We start from the raw sequence: 23,113 nt of genomic DNA, 5'->3' as shown, positions 1-23,113 counted from the left end.
TGTCTGAATTTTCAACTAGAAATGGAAACTATAAGATCAGTTTTTACAGGTAGATCCTTCTTGTCTAGACAACACCATAAGCCTTTGACATCTTTTCCTGCACTACCCTTTGGTTGTTAATTTTTAATTTCTCTCCCTACAATTTTATTTTTTCTTAATTAAAGCCAAGGCAAATAAGGTTCTATTTGCCTCAAACTACAAAACTATAGTAAGCAGCCAATTGACAAATATTTCAAAGTAGATTTTAATTTTTAGAGCAATTTTAGGTTCACAGCAAAATTGAGAGGCAGGTACAGAGACTTCCTGTCTACCCCTGCCCCTACGCATAATAGCCTTTTCCATTATCAATATTCCTCCCACTAAAGTAGTATATTTTTTAAAACTGATGAACTTACACTGACACGTCATAATTACCCAAAGTCCATAGTTTAACTTAGGGTTCACTCTTAGTGTTCTACATTCTGTGGGTTTGGACAAATGTATAACAACATGTATCCATTAATACTGTATCATACAGAGTATTTTCACTGTCCTACAAATTCTCTGTACCCCACCTTTTAATCCTTCCCTTCCCCAATGCCTAGCAACCACTGATCGTTTTACTATCTCCATAGTTTTGCCTTTTCCAGATGCAAATTCATGTCATATATGAACAAAGATAGTTTTATTTATTCCTTCCCAATCTGTATACTTTTATCTCCTTTTCTTGTGTTATTGTGTTGGCTAGGACTTCCAGTACAATGTTGAAGAGGAGTAGTGGGAGGGGACATCCTTGCCTTGTTACTGATCTTAGTGGGAAAGCTTCTAGTTTCTCACCATTAAGTATGAAGTTAGCTGTAGGTTTTTTGTAGATATTCTGTATTGAGTTGAGGAATTTTCTTTCTTTTTTTTAAAATTAATTAATTACTTTTATTTATTTTTGGCTACGATGGGTCTTCGTTGCTGTGCACGGGCTTTCTCTAGTTGCAGCGAGCAGGGGCTACTCTTCGTTGTGGTGCCGGGCTTCTCATTGCGGTGGCTTCTCTTGTTGCAGACCACAGGCGCCTACGGGCTTCAGTAGCTGTGGCTCGAAGGCTCTAGAGCTCACACTCAGTAGTTGTGGCACACGGGCTTAGTTGCTCTGCAGCATGTGGGATCTTCCTGGACCAGGCCTTGAACCCATGTCTCCTGCATTGGCAGGCAGATTCTTAACCACTGTGCCACCAGGGAAGCCGCCAGGAATTTTCTTTTTATTCCTTGATTACGGAGAAGTTTTTTTTTTTTTTTAATCACAAATGAGTATTGGGTTTTGTTAAATGCTTTTTCTGTGTCTATTGATATTATCATGTGTTTTTTTCCTTCTTCCTCTTAAGCCTATTGATGTGATCAACTACATTAATTTATTTTCAAATGTTGAGCCAGCCTTGCATATCTGGGATAATTCCCACTCGGTCATGGTGTAAAATTTTTTTATTCTTCAATTTGCTAATATTTTGCTGAGGAATTTTGCATCTATGTTCATGAGGTATATTGATTTTCAGCAATGAAATGTATTTGTCTGGATTTGATGATTAGGGTAATGCTGGCCTCATAGAATGAGTCAGGAAGTATTCCCTCTGCTTCTGTCTTCTGAAGGAGATTGTAGAGAATTGGTATAATTTTTTCTTTAAATGTTTGGTAGAATTCATCAGTGAACCCATATGGGACTGGTGCTTTGTTTTAGAAGGTTATTAATTATTGATTCAATTAGAAGGTTTTTCAATTATTGATTGAATATAGGCCTATTCAAATCATTTATTTCTTGTGTGAGTTTTGTTTCTTTTAAAGAATTGGTCTGTTTCAGCTAGGTTATTAAATTTTGGGGCACAGAGTAGCTCATAGCATTTTTTTACTATCCTTTTAATGTCCCATGGATTCTGTAGTGATAACCCTCTTTTTCATTTCTGCTGTTAGTAATTTGTGTCCTTTCCCTTTTTCTCTAACCAAAAACAAATCTTAATTTTTACTTTTACTCTATCTAGACACTTGACATTTAGTAAGAATAGTTTACTTACTGAGTTTTTAAAGACTCCAAATCCAGAATTAGTTTGCTGTGTTTATTATGTATGGATATATGAAGGAGATGATGTATGGATATATGAAGGAGGTGAGAATGAGATTAAGAATGGAAATTTTGACCAAACAGTGAATGTTTAACAAATATGTTTTGAGGAGGTATTATATTTCTGGCTCAATTGTTGGCATTTGGAGATGCTTTTTGAAGATAACAAAGGCAATAGCCCTCTTGCATAGAACTTACAGTCTGGTGCATATGTCTGTTTTGGCAGGGTTTGGAGACAATTAGGTAAGTAGAAGAACAGGATAATTTCTGGTAGTGAGTAAGTTCTATAAGGGAAATTAGGTAAGGGTATATAATAATGGAGGTAGGAAGAAGGACCTTTATTTAAATGACTGGTTGGGGAGGATCTCCATGAGGAGGCAATGTTTGATCTGGGACCTGAATTTCACAAGGAAACCTACACATATAAACAATAGCTGGCAACATGCCCTAGACAGAGAGAAAGTAGAGTATAAATGCTATAGGACTGGCACAAATTTTGCGGTTCAGGAAACAGAAATAAATTCAGCATGGCTGGAGCAGAGTGGGTAGGGGCAGCATAGGAAGATACTGGAGAATTCAGTAGCAGCTGGCTATGTGGCAACTAGTGGGTCCTTTAAGGTATTTGGATTTTGTTCTAAGTGCAATGAGATACTTTTGGAGGAACTGAAGCTGAGGAATGTTTTGGTGTGGTTTACATTTTAAAAAGATCACTTCACTGTATGAAAAATGGGTATTAGGAATGTAGCTGTCGAAATAGACCAACAATGAAATGATGGTAGCAATGGGGTGGGGAGCAGAAAAAATACACATATTTGGGATATATTATAAACATACAATGTACGAATGTAAGATTCATAAAGGATTGTTGCCTGGTTTAGTCTGTCCCTAGTCTTTCAGCTGCACTGCCCGAGTACACAGTGGACATTCAAAGATATGTGATGGTTGAACTTAATAAGGGGATCAAACGTGTGAGGGAAAGAGAGGAATCAAGGATGAGTCCTAAGTTTTCCAGGACATTCAGTCCTCTGCGGAATGAAATATAATCTCAACTGTATAGGATTTTTATCACTTCCTGGGAAAAGGTTTATTAGTAGGGATTTAATGGCCATGTGGAAATATGTAACTCTAAACGTGTACGCTGAGGATTTCCCATAAGGCAGAAACAAGGATGTCTTGCAAGTAATTATAGATCACACTAGATTATAACCATAGACGTAAGGACAAGAGAGCACCATCTTGGAAAGGTAAGGGCATTTATCTGCTCCAAACCTTCATTTTCTGCTTGTGAAATTGTATTGGGGTGACTTCTTCTTCCTCTTGCCTCACTGCTCTTGGCATGAAGTGCTCCTCATGTCTTTCCCCTCCTTCTGAATCTTCCGTGTTTTGTCTTTTGCTAATGTCAACAAGAAAGATCTTCTTAAATATATATCATCCCTTTATTGAGTCTAAATCATTAGATTATTGACCTAAGTTTGGAGAACGTTTTCTAGACTGACCCCTCCAGACATTCTGAGCCAGTCTAACAGAAGTAAAGGGTCACTAACATTTACCTCAAATTCCTACCAACTCAACAATATTGAGATACTGATGCTTTAGAGCAGGGATTCTGGAACCCTCCCTTGAGCAAGCCAGATTTTTAAAAAAACTATGATATGGCACAGAGAAAATAGATGCTGCTTTCTGGACAAGTCTCAACTTTCTAGCTGTAATTTCAGTCCTTTTCTCTTCCGGTGAGCTGAGGCTGTTTCTGCATGACTAATTGCTGGGAAGCAGTCTAGCCTTGCTACTCAGAGTATGTCCATGGACCAGCACTTCAGACATCACCTAGGAGCTCCTTAAAAATTTAGCATCTCAGTGCCCACCATCCCAGACTGAATGAATCCGAAACTGTATTTTACCAAGATCCCTAGGTGGTTGTTTGCTTATTAAAGTTGGAGAAGACTGCTCTGGAAGTGCCTGGGCCTGCACAGTGTGGAAGCAAACTTTTATTCCTCATTCCACACTGCTTTACATTTTGGAAAGATCACTTACTGTTTTCCAAGAATCTCCACATTTTTTCTCATCTATAAAATAAAAATAGTTTTCATCTTCCTTGGCAAAGAACTCGTGAGGCGTGATGCCTTATGTGGAGAAGGAAATTAAAGTCCTGTTATTTTATGTAAGAGACTAAAATATGCACTTGAGAGGAAGGATAACAGTTGCGTTGAAAACACTTGATTGTCAGACAAAAGTCTTTCATTTTGCCACAGAAGACAAGGGAGATAGAAATAATTAACTTGGCTTCTGTTTCCAGAGGGAGAGAGACCAGTGGTCTTTTCTGCCAATCTTTTTTTTTTTTTTTTTTTTTGCTCTTTTTATAATCTGGTAAGATAAGGGAACAATGTAGTGTTTCCTAATATGATATTAGAATTTAGAAAAATATTTATATAAAAAAGGTGAAATGGAGATTTTTAAAATATTACTCTATTGAGAAGCCTTTGAAAGGTACAGGGATAGCCCTGTAGGATTAGCCAGCCAGCGCTAGTCTTCCATACAACCGTTAGGAAGGACTCGGTTCACCTCGGCTTTGGGGTCAGGTGCAAGCTGTGTTTTCCTGTGTGCTTGTGCCCTTTGGGTCTTTTTTTTGGTCCTATGATCCTATTTATCATCTGCTTCCATTATTACTGGATATTCATTTTATTGTCCTGTGAAGACCTAGGCACCAGCCATTAGTAACAGTAAAACAGTATAAAATCCCCATTTAGGTCATGGATGAGGTTAGATCACAGGTCTTTCCCATGAGTATCTAGCAATATGTTGTATATCTCTCAGATTATGATACAAAAAAGGCAAATAGGGACAGGAATATGTGTGTGGAAGGGCGATAATCTCTGATATTTTTAACTTAAAGGTAATATATATTGATATAAATATATTAAATAATAATAAAATTATCCAAAGAGGCGGTCCTCTTTATTTTTCATTTAGGGAATGTCCTTTATGCCATGTTATTTCAAGATTCTAAAGTTTATTTTCATCTTTACTGATTTAATATTGTTGAATTAGATGTAAGATCTTAATATAATCATTTTACTCTGACATAATTACAAATTAACGTGTTAGTCGAAAGTATTTTTATTTTCTATCACAATCTTTAGCAGCACAACTGAGCAGCTTGGTGAACACAGAAAGTAAAGAAGTCATTCTGTTTATGTTCTTTGTTGTATACTTGTTTGGTTTGTTTCTTGAGGTTTGTTAAATATATATTACTTTAAAAATACTGTGGTATTAAAAGCTATGTATTCAGGCTTTATTTGAGGTAGAGTCCCCACCTGCCTATCTGTAAAAAAATGATGTGTACAATTATTGTGTTCTTGTGGGACTGAAAACTCCCAGAGTCGCCAATGCTAATGTTCTGCTTTAAGAGTCAGATGTCTTTTCATTTAGATTTCTTAAGACTTTCTGATGTCTCCAACTTAACTCCAGGACTGTTGCCATGCTTAGTATTTCTCCTATGCAAGTGTCATCAGTTATCATGATAATCTTATAAAAGTCTACTTTTTAATAGCGCTATTGACGTATGCTTCACGTACCATAAAATTCACACATAAAAACATACAGTTCAGTGGTTTTTAGTATATTCATAGAGTTGTGCAACTAGATCCACAATCTAATTTGAGGACATCTTAGCACCACACACAGGAAAAACCCCATACATATTAGCAGTCACTCCCCATTCCTACTTGTCCCTTCCTCAGCCCCAGGCAGCCACTAATCTACTTTCTGTCTCCATGGATTCGTTTATTCTGGACATTTCATTATAAATGGACGATACAGTATGTGTCTTTTGTGACTGGCTTTTTTTACTTCAAAGAATTTTTCAAGGTTCAGCCATGTTTTAGTATGTGTCAGTACTTCATTTCTTTTAATGACTAAAACTCCATTGCATGCGTGTACCACAATCTGTTACCCCACTCATCAGTTGATGAGCATTTAGGCTGTTCGCACCTTTTGTCCATATCATTCATGACATTCATGCACAAGTTTTGTGTTAACATGTTTTTAATTTTCTTGAGTATATAACTAGAAATGGAATTGGTGGGTCATATGGTAACTTAAAATGCTACATTTAGCATTTTGAGGAATTACCAAACGGTTTCCTAAAGTGGTGGGTCCATTTTATATTCCCACCAGCAACTTTAAGGGTTCCAGTTTCTCCACATCCTTGGCCACACTTCTTATTGTGCCTTTTTGATTTTAGGCATCCTGGTGAGTGTGAAATAGTATCTCATTGTGGTTTGTTTTTTTTTTTTTTTTTTTTTTGCGGTATGCGGGCCTCTCACTGTTGTGGCCTCTCCCGTTGTGGAGCACAGGCTCCGGACGCGTAGTCTCAGTGGCCATGGCTTACCGGCCCAGCCGCTCCGCGGCATGTGGGATCTTCCCAGACCGGGGCACGAACCCATGTCCCCTGCATCGGCAGGCGGACTCGCAACCACTGCGCCACCAGGGAAGCCCTCATTGTGGTTTTGACTTGCATTTCTCTAATGACTGATGATACTGAGCATCTTTTCATGTGCTTATTGACAAAAACCTACTTTTGATGTCTGCACAGCCTGAGCCAAAAACTCTAATTGTGTTGAAATGTAGTTTTGAATATTTTCTCCTTTTTTAATAATATTGTAGTGAACAAAGAAGTTTACTGACCAATACTTTAATTTAGTTGCAAAGTTAGCCCAACATCTTTGCTCTTCATTTTATGAAAGAGTATTGGGCACACCTGTGGGCTTTCTGGTAGTAGAAGGGGGAAAACTATTGCCTAAAGACACTTAATCTTATAAGAGTAAATGTAAAGTAAGTGAGTGCGCTTAATTTTGATGCTTCTAGACTACTGTTGTGTGCTTTTCTCTTTGGTGAGACCTTTTCTGCAGTTCTTCTAAGGCCATACTTCCTATATGACCCTCTATCAAGCTTGTTCTCAGGACAGGAGCTAAAATGCATAGACACTAGAGAGTACATGGTAGAAAACAATCTTATTGTCTATCTTTCCCAACATTATTTTCAGACTGAAGTGAATAAAGGACTGAAGTTCTTAGTAAGAAATTAAAGCACCATCAAGAGATGGTTTTCTTTGAGTAACTTTCTGTATCATTTGAGACTCTTTCAGCTGCACATGCTTGAAAACGGCACTCAGAATATCTTAACAAAGGCAATGTACTGGCTCCCATAAGCTAAGAGGGCAGTAATGGTATCACCGAAATCCATGTGTCAGTTGGATCCTATGGATTGGCTCCATTCTCATGATTCTTGGCATGATTTCTGGAATCTTCCAGGTTACATCATCGCACCACTCCATTTAGGAAAATAGAGAAATTGATTCCCTGATACCTCAAACCAAAGTCTCAGAATTGAGTCTCTTTGGCCCCAGTGGGCCTGATCTGAGACACGTGCTCATCCCTGGGTGAATGACTGTGGCTAGCATGATGGAACTGCCACTGGCTTAGCCTAGCACCTCCGGGGACCCCCCGGATCCTGGGTGGAGTCACTTTACTGGAAGCATTTGAGCTGAGGCTGGCAAGGTGTGGTTAACAAAGAGAATGGAGGTGTGTGGCATGAGGAATTATTATTATCTGCTGAAAGCCACAGACCACAGGTGGATTCCTTCATTCAAAGAACAGTTCTAGGAAGGACATTAAAAAGTGATCTGGGACAATGGTTCTCAAGCTTTAGAGTGTGTACTGGTCTGTAAGGTTATCCTGCCCCACCATTGTATTTTAGAAACAGAGAACTTACTTGGTTTCACAGGTTTATAGGTGGAGAGGAACTTTGCTCCAGGATGAATCATTCCCTGAGTCCCACCAGTCTCTGATTTAGATGATATTTGGGTGAGATTTGAGACTTAGAGTTGATGTTTGAATGGGTTAAGACTTTCGGAGATGTTGGGATGAGTGAATGTATTTTGCATGTGAGAGGGACATAAATTTTGGGAGGTTAGATTGTGTACTATTATGGGTTCAATTGTGTCCTTCCAAAGTTCCTGTGTTGAAGTCATAACCACTGAGACCTCAGAATGTGACCTTATTAGGAAATGGTTATCTTTTGCAGGTGTAATTAGTTAAGAGGTCAATAGGGTGAGCCCCTAATCCATATGACTGGTGTCTGTAAAAGGGGGAAATTTGGACACAGAGACATGCACACTGTAAAACACCATGTGAAGATTAGAGTTATGCTGCCACAAGCCAAGGAACCACCAGCAGCTGGAAGAGAGGCCTGGAACAGATCCTTCCCTACAGCCTTCAAAGGGAACATGGCCCTGGTATGACAAAGTACCACCAACTGAGCGGCTTAGACAATAAAAATTTATGTCTCACAGTTTTGGAGGCTGGAAGTCTAAGATCAAGGTATCAGGAGGGCCTTGTTTTAGGACCATGTCAAATGTTCTGTCCTTGATTAACTGGGTTTATTGGTATTTATTTATTTTAATAGAAGAGACAAAAGTGTCTGAAGATGATGAAATGGAGAAGCTCTACAAATCGTTAGAGCAAGCTAGTCTATCTCCTCTTGGGGACCGGCGACCTTCAACCAAAAAGGAGTTGAGAAAGTCCTTTGTCAAGCGGTGCAAAAATCCATCCATAAATGAGAAGCTCCACAAAATCCGGACTTTGAATAGCACATTAAAGGTAAGAAATTTCGGACTGTGGATGAACTCTGTGGATGTGGCGTGAGAAAATACTGGTTCTGTAGAATGATTTATGCTAACCACATGTGTGGGTGGAGGGTAGGGAAAGGCAGTAAAAGCCAATACAGTCTCTATAGGGTGAGTTGACCCTTGACATTCTTAAAACAGTAGGAAATTCACACAGTAGCACCCAATGCAGTTTTTTTGTTTTGTTTTTTTTTGTTTTGTTTTGTTTTTACAATAGGCCTTGATTTTTGCATTCACTCTGGTGTAAAATTTCAAATACTAAGCTCCTAGATGGCAAGGATCGTGTGTAATTTGTTTTTGTACCCTACGACCTGGAATAATAAATGTTGCTGAGAGCCTGAGATAGTCAACTGGTGAGAATACACAGTAAAATTTAATAAGATCTTGGGATTTTGCCTGATTCATTAAAGGGTGCCGTTCTTTTAGACTATATCCAGAAGAAACTTCCTACGTTTCAGATATAGCAGACTTACGTGATGCTAAACTCTTGCGTCTGGAGCCAAGAACACCATGAGAGCTGGGCAGTGGGAAACAGACACTTCACGGTAGCAGACGAGCAGATGTTTTCACAGTGAGAATAAGGGACAGGGCACAGGATGTACTGAAGCTGTGTTCATGGCCTCCCATAACTAAAATGGTTCTTTATAACACAAGCATCCCGCTTTCACGTTTAGATTATAGCACAAACAAGTAGAGGCCAGAATACTTTGTAAAACAGTCCTGAATTAGCAGAAGATTTATAGATTCTGGAAAGCCTTGCAGACCCGCAATTTAATGCTGTTTTGTACATGTCCTTTTGCATCATGAATTTGAATCCCTCTCCAGGAAGAAATAGCAACAATCAAAAGGACAAGGCTACAAAAGATGGTGGAGTGACTCTCAGTCAGATGTCCCAGTGAGTCAGTGGAAGACCTAAGCCCCCTAAAAGCCTTGTAAAAATAAGGCTGAAAAATAAAAGGCAAAGGTGTATTTTATTTATACAAAGAAAACCCAAATGTAGAGGAAATTCCCTAGCATTTAATGATGAAAGACATCACTAGCACTCATTTCAAAGTCAAATATGTTCTACTCCGTAGTATTTACAGAGTTGATAAATGTGTTTGGTCATCCAATGTAATATGCCGTACTGTGTTGGGATTTTACTGTCTTATCTGCGATAACTGATACGAGTGAATACATTTTTTATTGAACAAATACTTCCCGACTCTTACTATGTATGAGGCACTACTCTAGGACACTGGGACCACTGAGAAGACCCCACTGGACAATGGAAACATAAAGGAAAACAATTGCTATGAGATGTGATAAGTGCTATAGTTGATACCAGCTTTGGTAGCCCAGAGGAGGGAAACAGCTGCCTACCTGAGGCCATTAGGGACAATGCCATGGAGATGCTGAAACTGGCCCATCATAAGAGATGAAGAAAATCAGGAAGAGAAGGAAGTGCATTCAAGGAGGAGGAGCTGGCCTAGGCAGATGCATAAAAGTGGATGAGATGTTGCAGCCCACATTGGGAGAAGTAGGGAATAGAGGCTATGGAGAGCCCGGACAGTTCAGGCTACTTCTAGAAGGAGAAAGACGGTGGTCTCAGCTTTCCAAAGAGCAGGAAACTCAGGATTCTGGACCTTCATCCGACCGTGGCCAGGGGCTTGGAAACTGGGAGCACAGGTTTGTACAAAGAATTCAAAGGTTTTACTGACGCAGCTGGTTCTCTGTGATGTCTTGTTCTCCATGCACTATGGCCACAGACTTGAGGAACTCAGCATCTTTTTCTTTTCTTCCCAGGTATTAGTTATCTATTGCTAGGCAACAAAATACCCACAAACTTAGCAGCTACAGGCAATAGACATTCATCATTTCACAGTTTCTGTGAGTCAGGCATTTGGGTGTGGCTTGGTTAGGTGCTTCTGCTTCAGAGTCTCTTATAAGGCTGTAATCCAGGCATCAGCTGGGGCTGTAATCCAGGCATCAGTTTTCATTCCTCCACTGGGGGAGGGTGTGCTTCCAAGCTCTCTCACGTGGTTGTTGGCAGGATTCAGTTCCTCGCAGGTTGTTGGACTGAGGGTCTCAGTTGTTCACTGTCTGTTGGCTGGAGGCCACCCCCAGTTCCTTCCCATGTGAGTCTCTTCATAGGGCAGTTCCCAAAATAGAAGCTGGCTGCCTGCAGAGCAGTAAAGCTGCGAGAGTGAGCGAGCAGGGTGGGTTATACCCCAATCTCAGGAGTGACATCACATCGCATTTACAGTATTCTGTTCATTAGAAGCAAGTCGCTAGGTCAGCCTTCCTGCAGTCAAGGAGGGGAATTACAGAAGGGCATGAGTACCGGGGAGCAAGGAACATTGGGGCCATCTCAGGGGCTCTCTACCCCACCCAGCTGAAGAACTGCACTCTCTGAACATTTCTAGAAAGAAGACCTTTCCACAGATCCCTTACGCTGGGGCTGATGAAATGTACCCCATGTTATGTATTCCTGTGAACCTCCGAGGAGGACATGATGATGTGGAAATTGACCTTGTTGAAAAAAAAGAGAAAAAGCACGTCAACCTATTCATTAGAGAAAGATTATTTGGTACATCATGTTCATTCATGTCACAAAGCTATCAGAATTATTTTAACTGTCTTTAAAACTCAAAGCAGTCAGGATAGTGGTTGCCTTTGAGGGGGAGGGGAGAATATGCACTGGGAGAGGCCACAAGTGAAGCTTCTGAGATAAGTCTTTTTTGACTTTGATGGTGGCTACACAGATGTGTTCATTTTGTGATAATTGCATCAAGCACAAACCTTGTATGGGCGTTTTTCTCTATGTGTGTTACGTTGCAGTATAAATGTTTACTTAAAAAATACTTCAAAGCCGGAGTGTGGACAAGCAAAAAGAACAGTTTCATGCAGAAACAAGGAAACTGTTTGAATAATAATGTTTGTCTTAGTAATAGGCACATTCCAGAAATGAAGAAAAATCCTCTCACTGGGACTGTATTGGAATGAATGCTCTTCATGGAAATTCTTTTAGAAAGTTGAGCAAACTATCTTGTCACACACTAAAGGCCTTTAGATTAGACCTTTAGGAGTTTCTGATAGCTCCACATCCCCGGACTTTTGGCTAAGCCTGTATTTATTTTTAAATGAATGATTAATGGAATGATTAATGGGTCCAACTGAAACTTTCTCCCAAGATTCCTCTTGCCTGTGTCAAAAGAGGAACGAGCACTTCTTTGCCCACCTGCTCTGGTAGAACACATTTCCAGTGCTTAGGTCTTAAGGCAAGCCATGTACTGAATATTTGGAGTGAAGAATGGAAGTACATTATTTTTCAGAACCCCTACCAGACTCTGCCTGCCTGCCAGAAAGCCAGGAGTATGTTGTCAAAGTGGTTCAAAGCATCCAGTGAGCCCGCTGCTCTATAGGGGAGGAGCAGGGCCTTTGCGTGATGCCTGTTGACCCCAGGGTGCTGAGTCAAGGAAGGAGCTCAGGGGGTTAAGTTGTTGCATTAATTTCCTTCCTCTCTATTCTTATCTACAGTTTTTTCTTTTATCCATAAAAGAACTAACACGGACTTGAGCTGAATGGTAAGAAATTTGCATTATTTAGAGCTAAAAACCATTTGAGAAGTGTTAGTTGAAGAGACCCTTTCCTAAAACCTTTTATCCCCTTTAGAGTGGTGGTGAATTCATTTTTGCCTTAAAAAAATCAATTTTCCAAATTTGGTTGATCTGCAAAGATCTTATTTAGTAGTTTTTTTCAATAAAATATTAGGATCTCTCTCTGCACAGATATCAAAATTTCTTAAGAACAAAGTAACACTCCTTAAGTAACTTCATATGAATAGAACTATGGTAATATTAGAGAATGAAAGCATTTTTTTTTTTTTTTTCGGAAAAGATTGTTTTTGGAAGTAGAGATGTGGAGAACTCAGAGAGAAGAAAGAAAACTCTCTTGGTCCTGCTTGACTTTCTACCAGCAATCCTTCCTAGTTACCCCCTTATTAACTAACCTTTCTTCCCTCTGCTTCTGGGTCCTGGCCAACCTGCTTCATATCCCTCTTTGGTTACTTTCCTACTGCACAGTTTTCTCTCCTTCCTGAAACCCAAATATATCTTTTGATCTCCATTTATCACCACACCCTTGCTCTCTTGCTGTAAAATTATAAATCTCACCACTCAGATTACTATATGTGTGGTACTTTTCCCTCGAAATCCATATTATTCTGACCAATCTAGAAGTAGGAAAAGAAGAAAAGAAGAAAATGTAATAAAACACCCCAAATAAAATGTAAGTTAAAGCTAATTGTAGAGTACAGAAAATACATTTGTGTGCCACTAATGTTTGGGATCATGCATGAGCAGATACCTCATTTGGATAAAATACATGCTGCCAGTTCTTAGAATCCCTAAAACTATATGTAAATGTGTGGATATATCTATGTCTATGTCTATGTCTATGTCTATGCCTGTATCTACCTATATATCTGTAATATATATCTATATAACATATTATATATTATGTAGATATAGTACAGATATATTCAATAATACGTATATCATATATATAATTATATATATATATTTTGTTTGTTTGTTTGTTTGTTTGTCCGTTTATGGAGAGAATTTCCTCAGACTCTAAATAGCATTCATGATGCAAAAGAGGTTAAAAGGCAAATGGGTGACTAGTTCTTTCATTTACTTCTTATTTGATTTATTCATTTTTTTCAACAGGTATTTAGTGAAAGTCTACTGTGTGTCAGTCATTCTTTCAGACACCTGGCTGTATATCAGACAAAAGCGCTTGACCTCATGAAGCTTACATTTAGGTGGAGAAAAAAATAAACAAAATAAATACGTTAAATTTGTAGTGTGCTAGGTGATGGTACATTTGATAGCAAATAGGAGAGAAGGGGAATAAGGAATGTTGAGGGACTGATTTGTAACTAGGATAAGCATGAGAAGCCTCTTTAAAAGATAGAATTTGAGTAAAATCTGAAAAAGGAAAGGGAGTGAGCCTTCAGTCTACCTGAGGCAGAATGTTTCGAGTAACAGGGACAAAAACGCACATTCCTTGGGATGGGGGTGTGCCTGGTCCATTTAAGGATGGGTGAGGAGGTCAGTGTGGCTGGAATGGGGTGGGGAGGCAAGACGGGGAGCAGAGCCATGGGTCCAAGGGGCAGCAGGGGATCATAGCCTGTAATGCCTCGCTGACATTGCAAACACCTTGGCTTCAACTCAGAGTGCGATAGGAAGCCTTTGGAAAGTGCTCAACAGAGCTGTGCCATAGCTTGACATATTTCGAAGGTAGAACCATCTGAATTTTCTGGTACATTGGGAGTAAGAGAAGGAGTCAAGGACAACTCCAGTGTCTGGCCTGAGCAGCTGGCAAGATGGAGTTGCCATGAGGTGCTTTGAGGATGACTGTGGTAGGAGCAGGTTTCAGTACGTATTGGGAGTAGATGGGGGTATTGAGAATAACAGGAAGTAAGTTTTGGATACGTTTTATTGGAGACGCCCAAATGGAGCTGCTGAAGGGATCAACAAGTATGGTGTTCAGGGAGATGGTAAGGCTGGCAAGGTAGATTTGGGACCCTCAGTGTGTAGGGAGAGGGGAAGAGAGTACGTGAAATTTCCAAGAGCACGAATGTAAATAAAACAGAGAATAGGCTAAATCTGGAGCTCTGGGGCATACCAGTGTTAAGAGATTGGGTGGAACCAGCAAAGGAGGCTGAGAATAAGCGGTCACTCTGGGACGAGAAGATTCAGGAAAATGTGTCACAGAAGCAACATGATGAAGGTGTTCAAGAAGGAGTAGTCAGCAGTTTTAGATGCTGTTGATAAGTTGAAGATGAATAATTGATCATTGGACTTAGCAGCATGGTGGTCATAGATGGCCCTAACCAGAGCAGTTTTGGTGGAAGGATGGGGGCAGAAGCCTGATTGGAGACATTCTGTGAAAGAACGGGCGCAAGGACGTTGGAGGCAGAGAAGAGCTGAACGTTAGCAGGAATAGTGAAGTGGGCTCAAGGGAGGGCTTTTACGATGGGAGAAATGAGAGCATGCTTGTACGCCCGTGAGAATGATCACATGGAGACAGGAGACTGACGAGTCACAGGAAAGAGGGGAGAATTGCGGAAGTGAATTTCTTGAATGCGAGAGAGGAAGCACTTGTACAAGTAGAGAGATCGGGCTTCACTAGGAGCACAGATACTTCACCCAAATGAACAGGAAGGAAGGCAGCTTATATTGGTGCTGATGTAGTAGAAGGTGCTGGGAGCTTGGGAGAACTACTCTTCTGATAGTTTCCGTTTCCTTAAAAAAATAAAGAGCAGGGTCATCAGCTACAAGGGAGGATTGGGGAGGAGATTTGAGTAGAAATGAGAAGTTTTGAAATAGTCATTTGGGAGAGGGGGAGAGAAAAGGGATAAGAAAACACAATGATTGGATAGTAGTGAAAGTGCATTTAATGGCAGTGGTCATGAATTTGAACTTTGACCCGTGAGCACAGTTGTGAATGTTTAGCACGTGCTGACCTGGATCTAGGCAGAGAGATCAGTTCAGTAGTGAACAGGCATTGAATGTCTACCTGTCATTCATGACTGTGTTAGGTACAGGGAATACAGGAATGAATAAAATATGTTCCCTGTCACCTTCCTTAAGAAGCTTTAGAATAGGTGGCGTGACAGAGCCATGAACATCTCAGCGTAACATGGTAAGTTCTAAGAGGGCTGGATCCCAGCATTGGAAAGCACGTGAACATACAAAAAGCTTCTCAGTTCAATCTGGGGGTTCAGAGGTTTTTTTGGAGAGCATGATGCCTGAAGTGAGTATACCTTTATGAGTTGTAGTAAAATCCAGTAAAAAAAAACAACTGGGAAATGTTCCATGTGAAGGTCCCTCAAGGAATTAGAGTCCTCCAGTGAAGGAAGGTGGAGAAGGTCCTCTGTGTGGCACATCCCGGGGGTATGAAGTAGCAGCGTGTCGGGGAGAAAATCCACATCAACACTCTTAGAGAGGAAAGGAAGAAGGAAGTGGAGGATGGGCTCATGTCCACAGAACCTTGGGCATGAAGGGGAGCTATTAAGAATACTTGGAATTTTAGGGGGACCCCTTGCACTGTCGGGCAGAGGGTGGATACAAAGTGGGGACTGGAGGCAGGAACCTCACTTGGGAGGCTGTAGCAGCAGGTCAAGTGTGATATAGTGGACTTTGTATCCGAAAGTGGGATTATGTGCACAGGGATGAAGGGAACAGGAATAGATTTGAGATAAATGTGTCAGGTTGAGAGATCTTTTTTTGAATGTGGCGGCTGATACCTCTTATGTTTCACTCCATTCCTTGACTACAGAAAAATCCCCTAACCTGAGACAGACATTCTGGAAATGTGTCATTGGTTACAGAGGAGGCAGGTGAAGTAATATGAATAGATTGTCTACTAGCATCAGTGAAATATGCACTATTTGGATGGAAGTTTAATAGTCTTTTCTTTGAATAAAATGATAGCCTACATATTTATTCTGTATATATTAAATGTGTGAAATTTATTAAAAATGGTATAATTTAATAGAAAATAAAAAGATATATATTTTTTAAAAATAAATTTATTTATTTTTGGCTGCATCGGGTCTTCATTGCTGTGCATGGGCTTTCTCTAGTTGTGGCGAGCGGGGACTACTCTTCGTTGCGGTGCGCGGGCTTCTCATTGCGGTGGCTTCTCTTGTTGCAGAGCACGGGCTCTAGGCGCATGGGCTTCAGTAGTTGTGGCCCACGGGCTCAGTAGTTGTGGCTCATGGGCTCTAGAGTGCAGGCTCAGTAGTTGTGGCACATGAGCTTAGTTGCTCCGTGGCATGTGGGATCTTCCCGGACCAGGGCTCGAACCCGTATCCCCTGCATTGGCAGGTGGATTCTTAACCATTGTGCCACCAGGGAAATCCCTAAAAAAAAAAAAATATATATATATATATATATTTATTTATTTATTTCATTATGTAAGGATAGAATGTATTGGGATCAAGGCATAAGGAATAGGATTATCCCAATATAATGAGCTCCCTGATAAAGGGATTTTCTTAAGGAAAAAGGGTAAGATATATGCAAAGCATAAGGCAACTGATGAGTTTTTAAGTGGGCTATTTCAGTGTTGGGCCAGATCCAATATATATCTCTATCTCTATCTCTATCTCTGTCTCTAAAAAGATATATTTTTGTACTGACTTATGTCTTAGGAAAAGTACTATGTCCCAGCTTTACTTAGTGAAGTTTGGATGGTTAACAGCATGATTATACAATTATCCATTCCAGGAGGAATAAAGCTCACACCGAGATAGAAATATGACTGTAGTGTGGAATAGTGGATTGATCAGGGAAGAGCGACATAGGAGACCTTGGTTATATGCCTAGTTCTTCCCCTAAGTCTTGGGTGGGATGCCTACCTTCTTTGTGGTCAGCCTATGTAAATGGGTGTCTTGCCATATCTCTTAGGGTTGTTGTAGGGACTTGAATATTAATATGTAAAAACACTTTGATAATTTTACAGTCAAGGTATATGTGAGTTTATTTGTAAAAGGGCTGAAGATGGTTTATTGAAATTAAGATAGTCACCACATCTCACTCTCTTCTCTCTCTCTCTCTCTCTCTCTCTCTCTCTCCCTCCCTCCCTTCTCTCTCTCTCTCTTTTTTCTACTTGGACAGTGTAAAGAACATGACCTGGCCATGATTAACCAGCTGCTGGATGATCCGAAGCTGACAGCCAGAAAATACAGGGAGTGGAAGGTCATGAACACCCTGCTCATCCAGGATATCTACCAGCAGCATCAACAGCAGAGGACCCCTACGTCCACCCCCGAAGGCTCCCTCCAGGGACTCGAGAAACCACCTTCCTCTGCCTGCATTGAAAATTCTATTTGAGAACAAGCCAGGATGCTCTCCCCCCCGCATCTTACCCCAAAGCAACTCTTCAAGATGTTGTAGTAGCTTAACATTTTTCCTTATAAAGGAAAACTGAAAGCCAGTTCCTGGAAGCACCAGCTCCTCCTCTAGGGATGCAACTGGGGTGAAGACAAACACTGACGCTGCATCACCAGTTTCAGTGCTTCCATTCCAGCTGGAGGGATGGAGTCCAGCTGAGCAAATGGTCTCTGTGTTCCTTCTGGGAGCCCCCGGCCATGCTAAGTTCTAGGTGGGATGTGAGAACTGTCACCTCTGTTTGTTGCTCTCAAGAGAATGACAACATTCCATGGACAAAAGATCACTTTTTACCAGGGATACTTCTTCATAGAAATACTCTGTTTTCCAAAAGAAGAATGTATATATCCCATTTGGTAGCGTCGCTGAGTTCCCTAAGTCATCTTTTGAGTGGAGGAATGCTATCTACAGCAGTAACCGGGGCAGGACAGATGTGATATTGTGGAACCCAAATCGCTTGCCTTTGGTCCAGAATGGTGGTGCCTTTTCCACGTGTTGAGAAATACTTCATAGCAAATGGTGTGCGGGAACGCCCAAGGAGGAGGCGTGTCCTATATTCCACTCAAAGGACAGCTTAATATTTTCAGACTTTATCCAGTTTGGGTAAGGGATCTGATTAATGTTTCCTTGCCACAGAACAGCTAAAGAAAACTCTCTCATTACACTTGGACACCTCTGTTCCCTCTGAGATTTTCTAAACCACTGTAGGACATAGTAATATGTCCAGCGAGGAATGTTTACTGCCTTTGCCCTTGGGGGTGGTAGCTATGCACAGTATAAATGTACAACCAGGGACTTCCCTGGCGGTCCAGTGGTTAGGACTCCGCAGTCTCACTGCCGAGGGGCCGGGTTCAATTCCTGGTTGGGGAACTAAGATCCCCCAGGCAGTGCAGCACGGCCTAAAATAAATAAATAAGTAAATAAGTAAATAAATAAATAAATAAATAAATGTACATCCAGATTCCCTAGGATCAATATTGACAAGATGATTCTGGTGTCTGAATTGTTTTAGTATCTTTAGTATCTAAAAAAAATCAACCCAACAGAAACAGCAAAAGAGTTAAAACATGACTGTTTTATTTTTGTATGTCTATGTGTCACTTTGTGTCCTATGTGAATAGCTAAATATAATATATTTGTTATTTAAGAATATTTATAGAAGTTCAAATTACTAGTGTCTTAAAAGATGATATTATATGTTTTATTCAGTATATGTTTCAAAGTATATACTTTTTGCTTGAGAAAAATAGGAATACTATTGATTCACTGGAGTTATTATGTTGCACTATAATGTCTGAGGAATGCTCAGGAGATCTTGTGGGATAAATGTAGGGCATGCATTAATAATCTTTATTTTCTGGCTTTTCTCTCTGCTTCTTTCTCTCTTTTTTCTCTCTCTCTCCAGAATGCTTAGATTTCTATCTGTTGTAGACGATCTTCCTAACCAGAAAAGGACTTCCCTCTTACATTTTCCCTTCTAGTAAATATACTTTAAGTTTTATGCCATTTATGCCTACGTATCCTAAACCAGAGGAAGCACAATTAATGCAGTCTTTTGATGGAAGACGAATAGAATTTTGGGGGTTTACCGTTTAAGAGAACTCATTTTATTAGAGAAACAATAGGAAAGTTTTCACCCGCTAATCACCATGAATACTTCTCACCATAAGAATAACCACAACCCATGAAAGACCCATTTTGGCCTAACCCCTAGCAAGTTGTCAACACAACATCGTTGGCTTTATAGTGTCAAAGTGTGTGTGTGGCTTGACATTCAAATGGAAATAACCCCCTGAATTTTATCTGCGAACTAAACGGAAATAGTTGTTGAAATTTTCCCTAAGCTTTACTAAGAAGTCTTAATACTTTGTAAACAAAAAACAACCTTAGCATTAAGAAAAAAAACCCCCAAAAACCCAGGAAGCAAGTTGTAATACTAGAAGCTTCTGAAAGGCCATGCTAGTCAGTTTGGCGCAGTAAACATTTAGGTGCTCCTGCAACAGTTGGAGCGTACTGGGCAGGGCTCAGACCCTGCAGAAGAGGGGACCTGGCCCTCTGGGAGTTTACTGTTGGCAGAGAGAGAAGCAAACATTTAGGTCCTCAGACTGGACCCTGAAGTTTCTGGTTTGAAGGCCGGTGCTTTAATCTCTTTGCTCTAGAAATCAGCATCGATTCTTTCTGTAATTAGCAGCATCTAATTCTTCCCATAATTAGGTGGACTGTTTAGGATTCACAAAGTAACCAAAGTGGTGAGGAAAGGAGAAATAATCGCAGAGGAAAGGATGGAATGATAAGGCACTCTTCTACCTTTTCCTCTTTGGTTTCCAGCACCAACCTATAAACGTTAAACCAGTTTTTCCTAAAGTGAAGTGCTTCGAAAGCTTTTGGCCAGGGCTTGCAAATATATTCTAACGCTTTACTTTGACTTTTCATGAATACATATTTAACTGACCTTTTAAAGTCCATTGGTACCACTCCAACTTAAAGGCAAAACAGATCCGTGAGATTACTCAGTCTAGCTTTTCAGTCACTTTTCAAAGTCAGGTTCGTCGAGATGTTTTGCTTTGTTAGTTAGAACAGTTACTATGCAGAACCTCCCAAACGAAAGTTAAACTGAGATGCACGATTTCGCACCCGGCTCTTCTAGACCAAACTCACCTGCTCACTTGTGACTTCCCTTCTGAGGATGCTTTCACTCTGTGTTACGTTGTGCTAGGAAGTAGGGGCACGGCTGCCGTGAGTCTCCCTCCTCCCTGTGCCTCTGCCTTGTGCGGTGGCTGCGGGGACCCAGCAGCTGGATTTGGACTGTACGTGCCATCGCGCTGCAATGGGCACAGGGCCGTGGTAGCTTTTGCGAGGTCATCCACTGGAAACCCAAAGGCCCCTTTTCCTTGAGTACAGTCTCTTCCTCATGGCCTGAAAGGTTACTGTCCCTCCTGCAGTGACCTGCTGCTGGGCTGGCTGTGGCTTGGGGTGTAACTTATCACTCTGCTTCCTTTCCTTCCTTCTGTAAAGTACACTGCTCGTTAGGAGCTGTGAGATCCTTGGATGGAAGGGATCCATTTATTTTGTTTTCCTTTTAAAACGTGTCAGGAGATGCCAGAGACCGAGCTTAGTGATTAAGGGTTAGGACCTTAACTTTCCTTTCAATTCCTTTTCATGTAATTATGCTAATTTCCTCAGACAGCCTCTAAGTCACAAACAATATCATAGAGACGATCCAGATACTTTTAAGTCTTTTGAAGAGAGGGGCTATACCAATTCCAGCCATATTTAAATTCATGGACACGTACCTCTTTGTACGATACTCTGATTGAAAGATAATATTTTGATGAGGCCACACAGACGATTGAGTGAGTAATTTAGGCACACAAGGTGCCCATCCAACCGTCACTTTGTGTTGCGAAGCTGCCGTGTCCAAATGAAGTTTTAGGATGCATCTCTTCTTCGTCTAATAGAATTTGATATTTGATTGGGGTTTTCCAATGTATTTCACCTTTCAATTTTTTTTGTACACTTATAAGAGGAATGGAGTCCTAGAAATGTGAGGAGACTGTCCTGCCTATGGTTTTGTAATATGTCACTAAAAATGGAAGCCCCTGAAACTAGATTTTAGCCACGCATAGGAAATGGACTGGGGATGGGCCATCCTTCCACCCAGCACTGAGAGCTGCTCGTCTCAGCAAACAAGATAACGAACCTCTACGTGTTTCTCTATGTTGTGAGACAGGAAGTGATGTTCTTACCTCCTCTGCACATCTCTATTCTTCCTCACATCACCACAGACCACAGAGAAAACAAAGAAGAAAAAAATAGATATTTATAGATATTTTAAAAAATAGTTCAATTTCTCCTGCTGTGAGAAGACTTCACTGCCCTGTTTTGATATTTCTTTGAGTCCAAAGGGGAAGCATGCCCCAGGGAGACGTCGAGCATCTCTTAATAAAGCCCAGGATTTAATTAATTTATTTATTTAACATCTTTATTGGAGTAGAATTGCTTTACAATGGTGTGTTAGTTTCTGCTTTATAACAAAGTGAATCAGTTATACATATGTTCCCATATCTCTTCCCTCTTGCGTCTCCCTCCCTCCCACCCTCCCTATCCCACCCCTCCAGGTGGTCACAAAGCCCCGAGCTGATCTCCCTGTGCTATACGGCTGCTTCCCACTAGCTATTTTACGTTTAAGCCCAGGATTTTAAACCACCATTTTAACGCCCTTGCATGATGGGGATGTGACGTTTTTTGCACTGCATGGTGTTTGGGGGCGAGATGTTAATGTAGGAATGATACCTTCAATCTCATTGTACTTTGTTCTGTCTTCTACCCTCTTTGACCGAACTGAAAAAAGAGACATGACTCATTTCTCCTGCTCTGTGTGTTTGAGGATGACTTGTAAGATAAAAATAAAAACAGGAGAAAATAGATCTAGTAAAATGACCTGGAAAACATTGGAAATGTCCCAGTGGTGTTCGTTTTCTGCCCTGCAATGTTGCTTCCTCAAAATAAAAACTCCCTGGGAAGTGTGGCATGGCTGGGCTTTTATCGTCTACAAAGGGTTATAGCGCCCTCTGGTGGCAGCCGCAAAATAATTGATTCGAGACGATCGATGTTTTTATTATTAAATGAAAAGATTTAATTACGTTGGGAAATCTGTTTCCACAACAACTGATGTGGCCTCCTCCAATGGTCTTCAGCTTACAGATTTCTTCGTATCGAGATATTTATATTTTTCACAATTGTCGGTGCACACAATTTGACTCGTTACTAGGCACCCACATTTTGTTTAGAGAATCTTAAAAATTTGAAGATTATAAAAGTTACAACCAGTAACACATAAGCTCCTTAAAATACATAAGATATCTCTGTGAAAAAGGAACAAAGAAAATATTGAAGTAGATAATAAATTGCCTTTTTGCTGTATCCACTGATGAGAGGAAGTTAGCCTGCACTGAACTTGATTCACACCTCCTTGTTTGCTGTCTACACAAAGTGTTATTTTGTTTCCTCTCTCTCTCCAAATTTTCACTTTACATGCTGAGGCCCATCCTCTTTTTCCTCCATCTGCCACCACCAAATCTGTCCAGGCTCCCACACGGAAGCAGTAAAAATTATTCTAGACCAAAGAGTTTAGCAAAAGGCATTGATACAGTACGTTCTTGATTTCTAGAACAATCTTGCATTCGTTTCCAATGCTGCTGTACCAAATCATCACAAATGCAGTAGCTTGAAAATTGTGTTTTCTTCCAGTTGTAGATTCAGAAGTCTGACACCAGTTTCCTTGAGCTAAAATCAAGGTGTGGTCAAAACTGTGTTCCTTCGGGAACCTCCGAGGAAGAATCATTTCCTTGCCCTCTCCAGGTCACCCACATTCTTTGCCTCTTCCTCCATCTTCAAAGGCAGCAA

General features: G+C 40.5%; 1 protein-coding gene across 1 annotated transcript in view; it reads left to right on the top strand.

Annotated features, from left to right (window-relative positions):
* IPCEF1 (interaction protein for cytohesin exchange factors 1) overlaps nucleotides 1–17,650 on the top strand; it is a gene marked incomplete at its 3' end in the record, with an annotated part of 87,862 nt that extends 70,212 nt beyond the window's left edge. Inside the window, exons 9-10 of the mRNA XM_082668721.1 lie at nucleotides 8,543–8,736; nucleotides 17,435–17,650. Coding sequence (XP_082524847.1) covers nucleotides 8,543–8,736; nucleotides 17,435–17,650 — 410 coding nt within the window. The remainder of the gene's footprint in view (nucleotides 1–8,542; nucleotides 8,737–17,434) is intronic.
* Between the last annotated feature and the right edge of the window lie 5,463 nt (nucleotides 17,651–23,113).

This window comes from Grampus griseus (genome assembly GCF_964374135.1).
Source record: "Grampus griseus genome assembly, chromosome: 13".
NCBI lineage: Eukaryota > Metazoa > Chordata > Mammalia > Artiodactyla > Delphinidae > Grampus > Grampus griseus.
The sequence above is the reverse complement of the archived record's forward strand: the minus strand, read 5'-3'. Positions and strand labels throughout refer to the sequence as shown.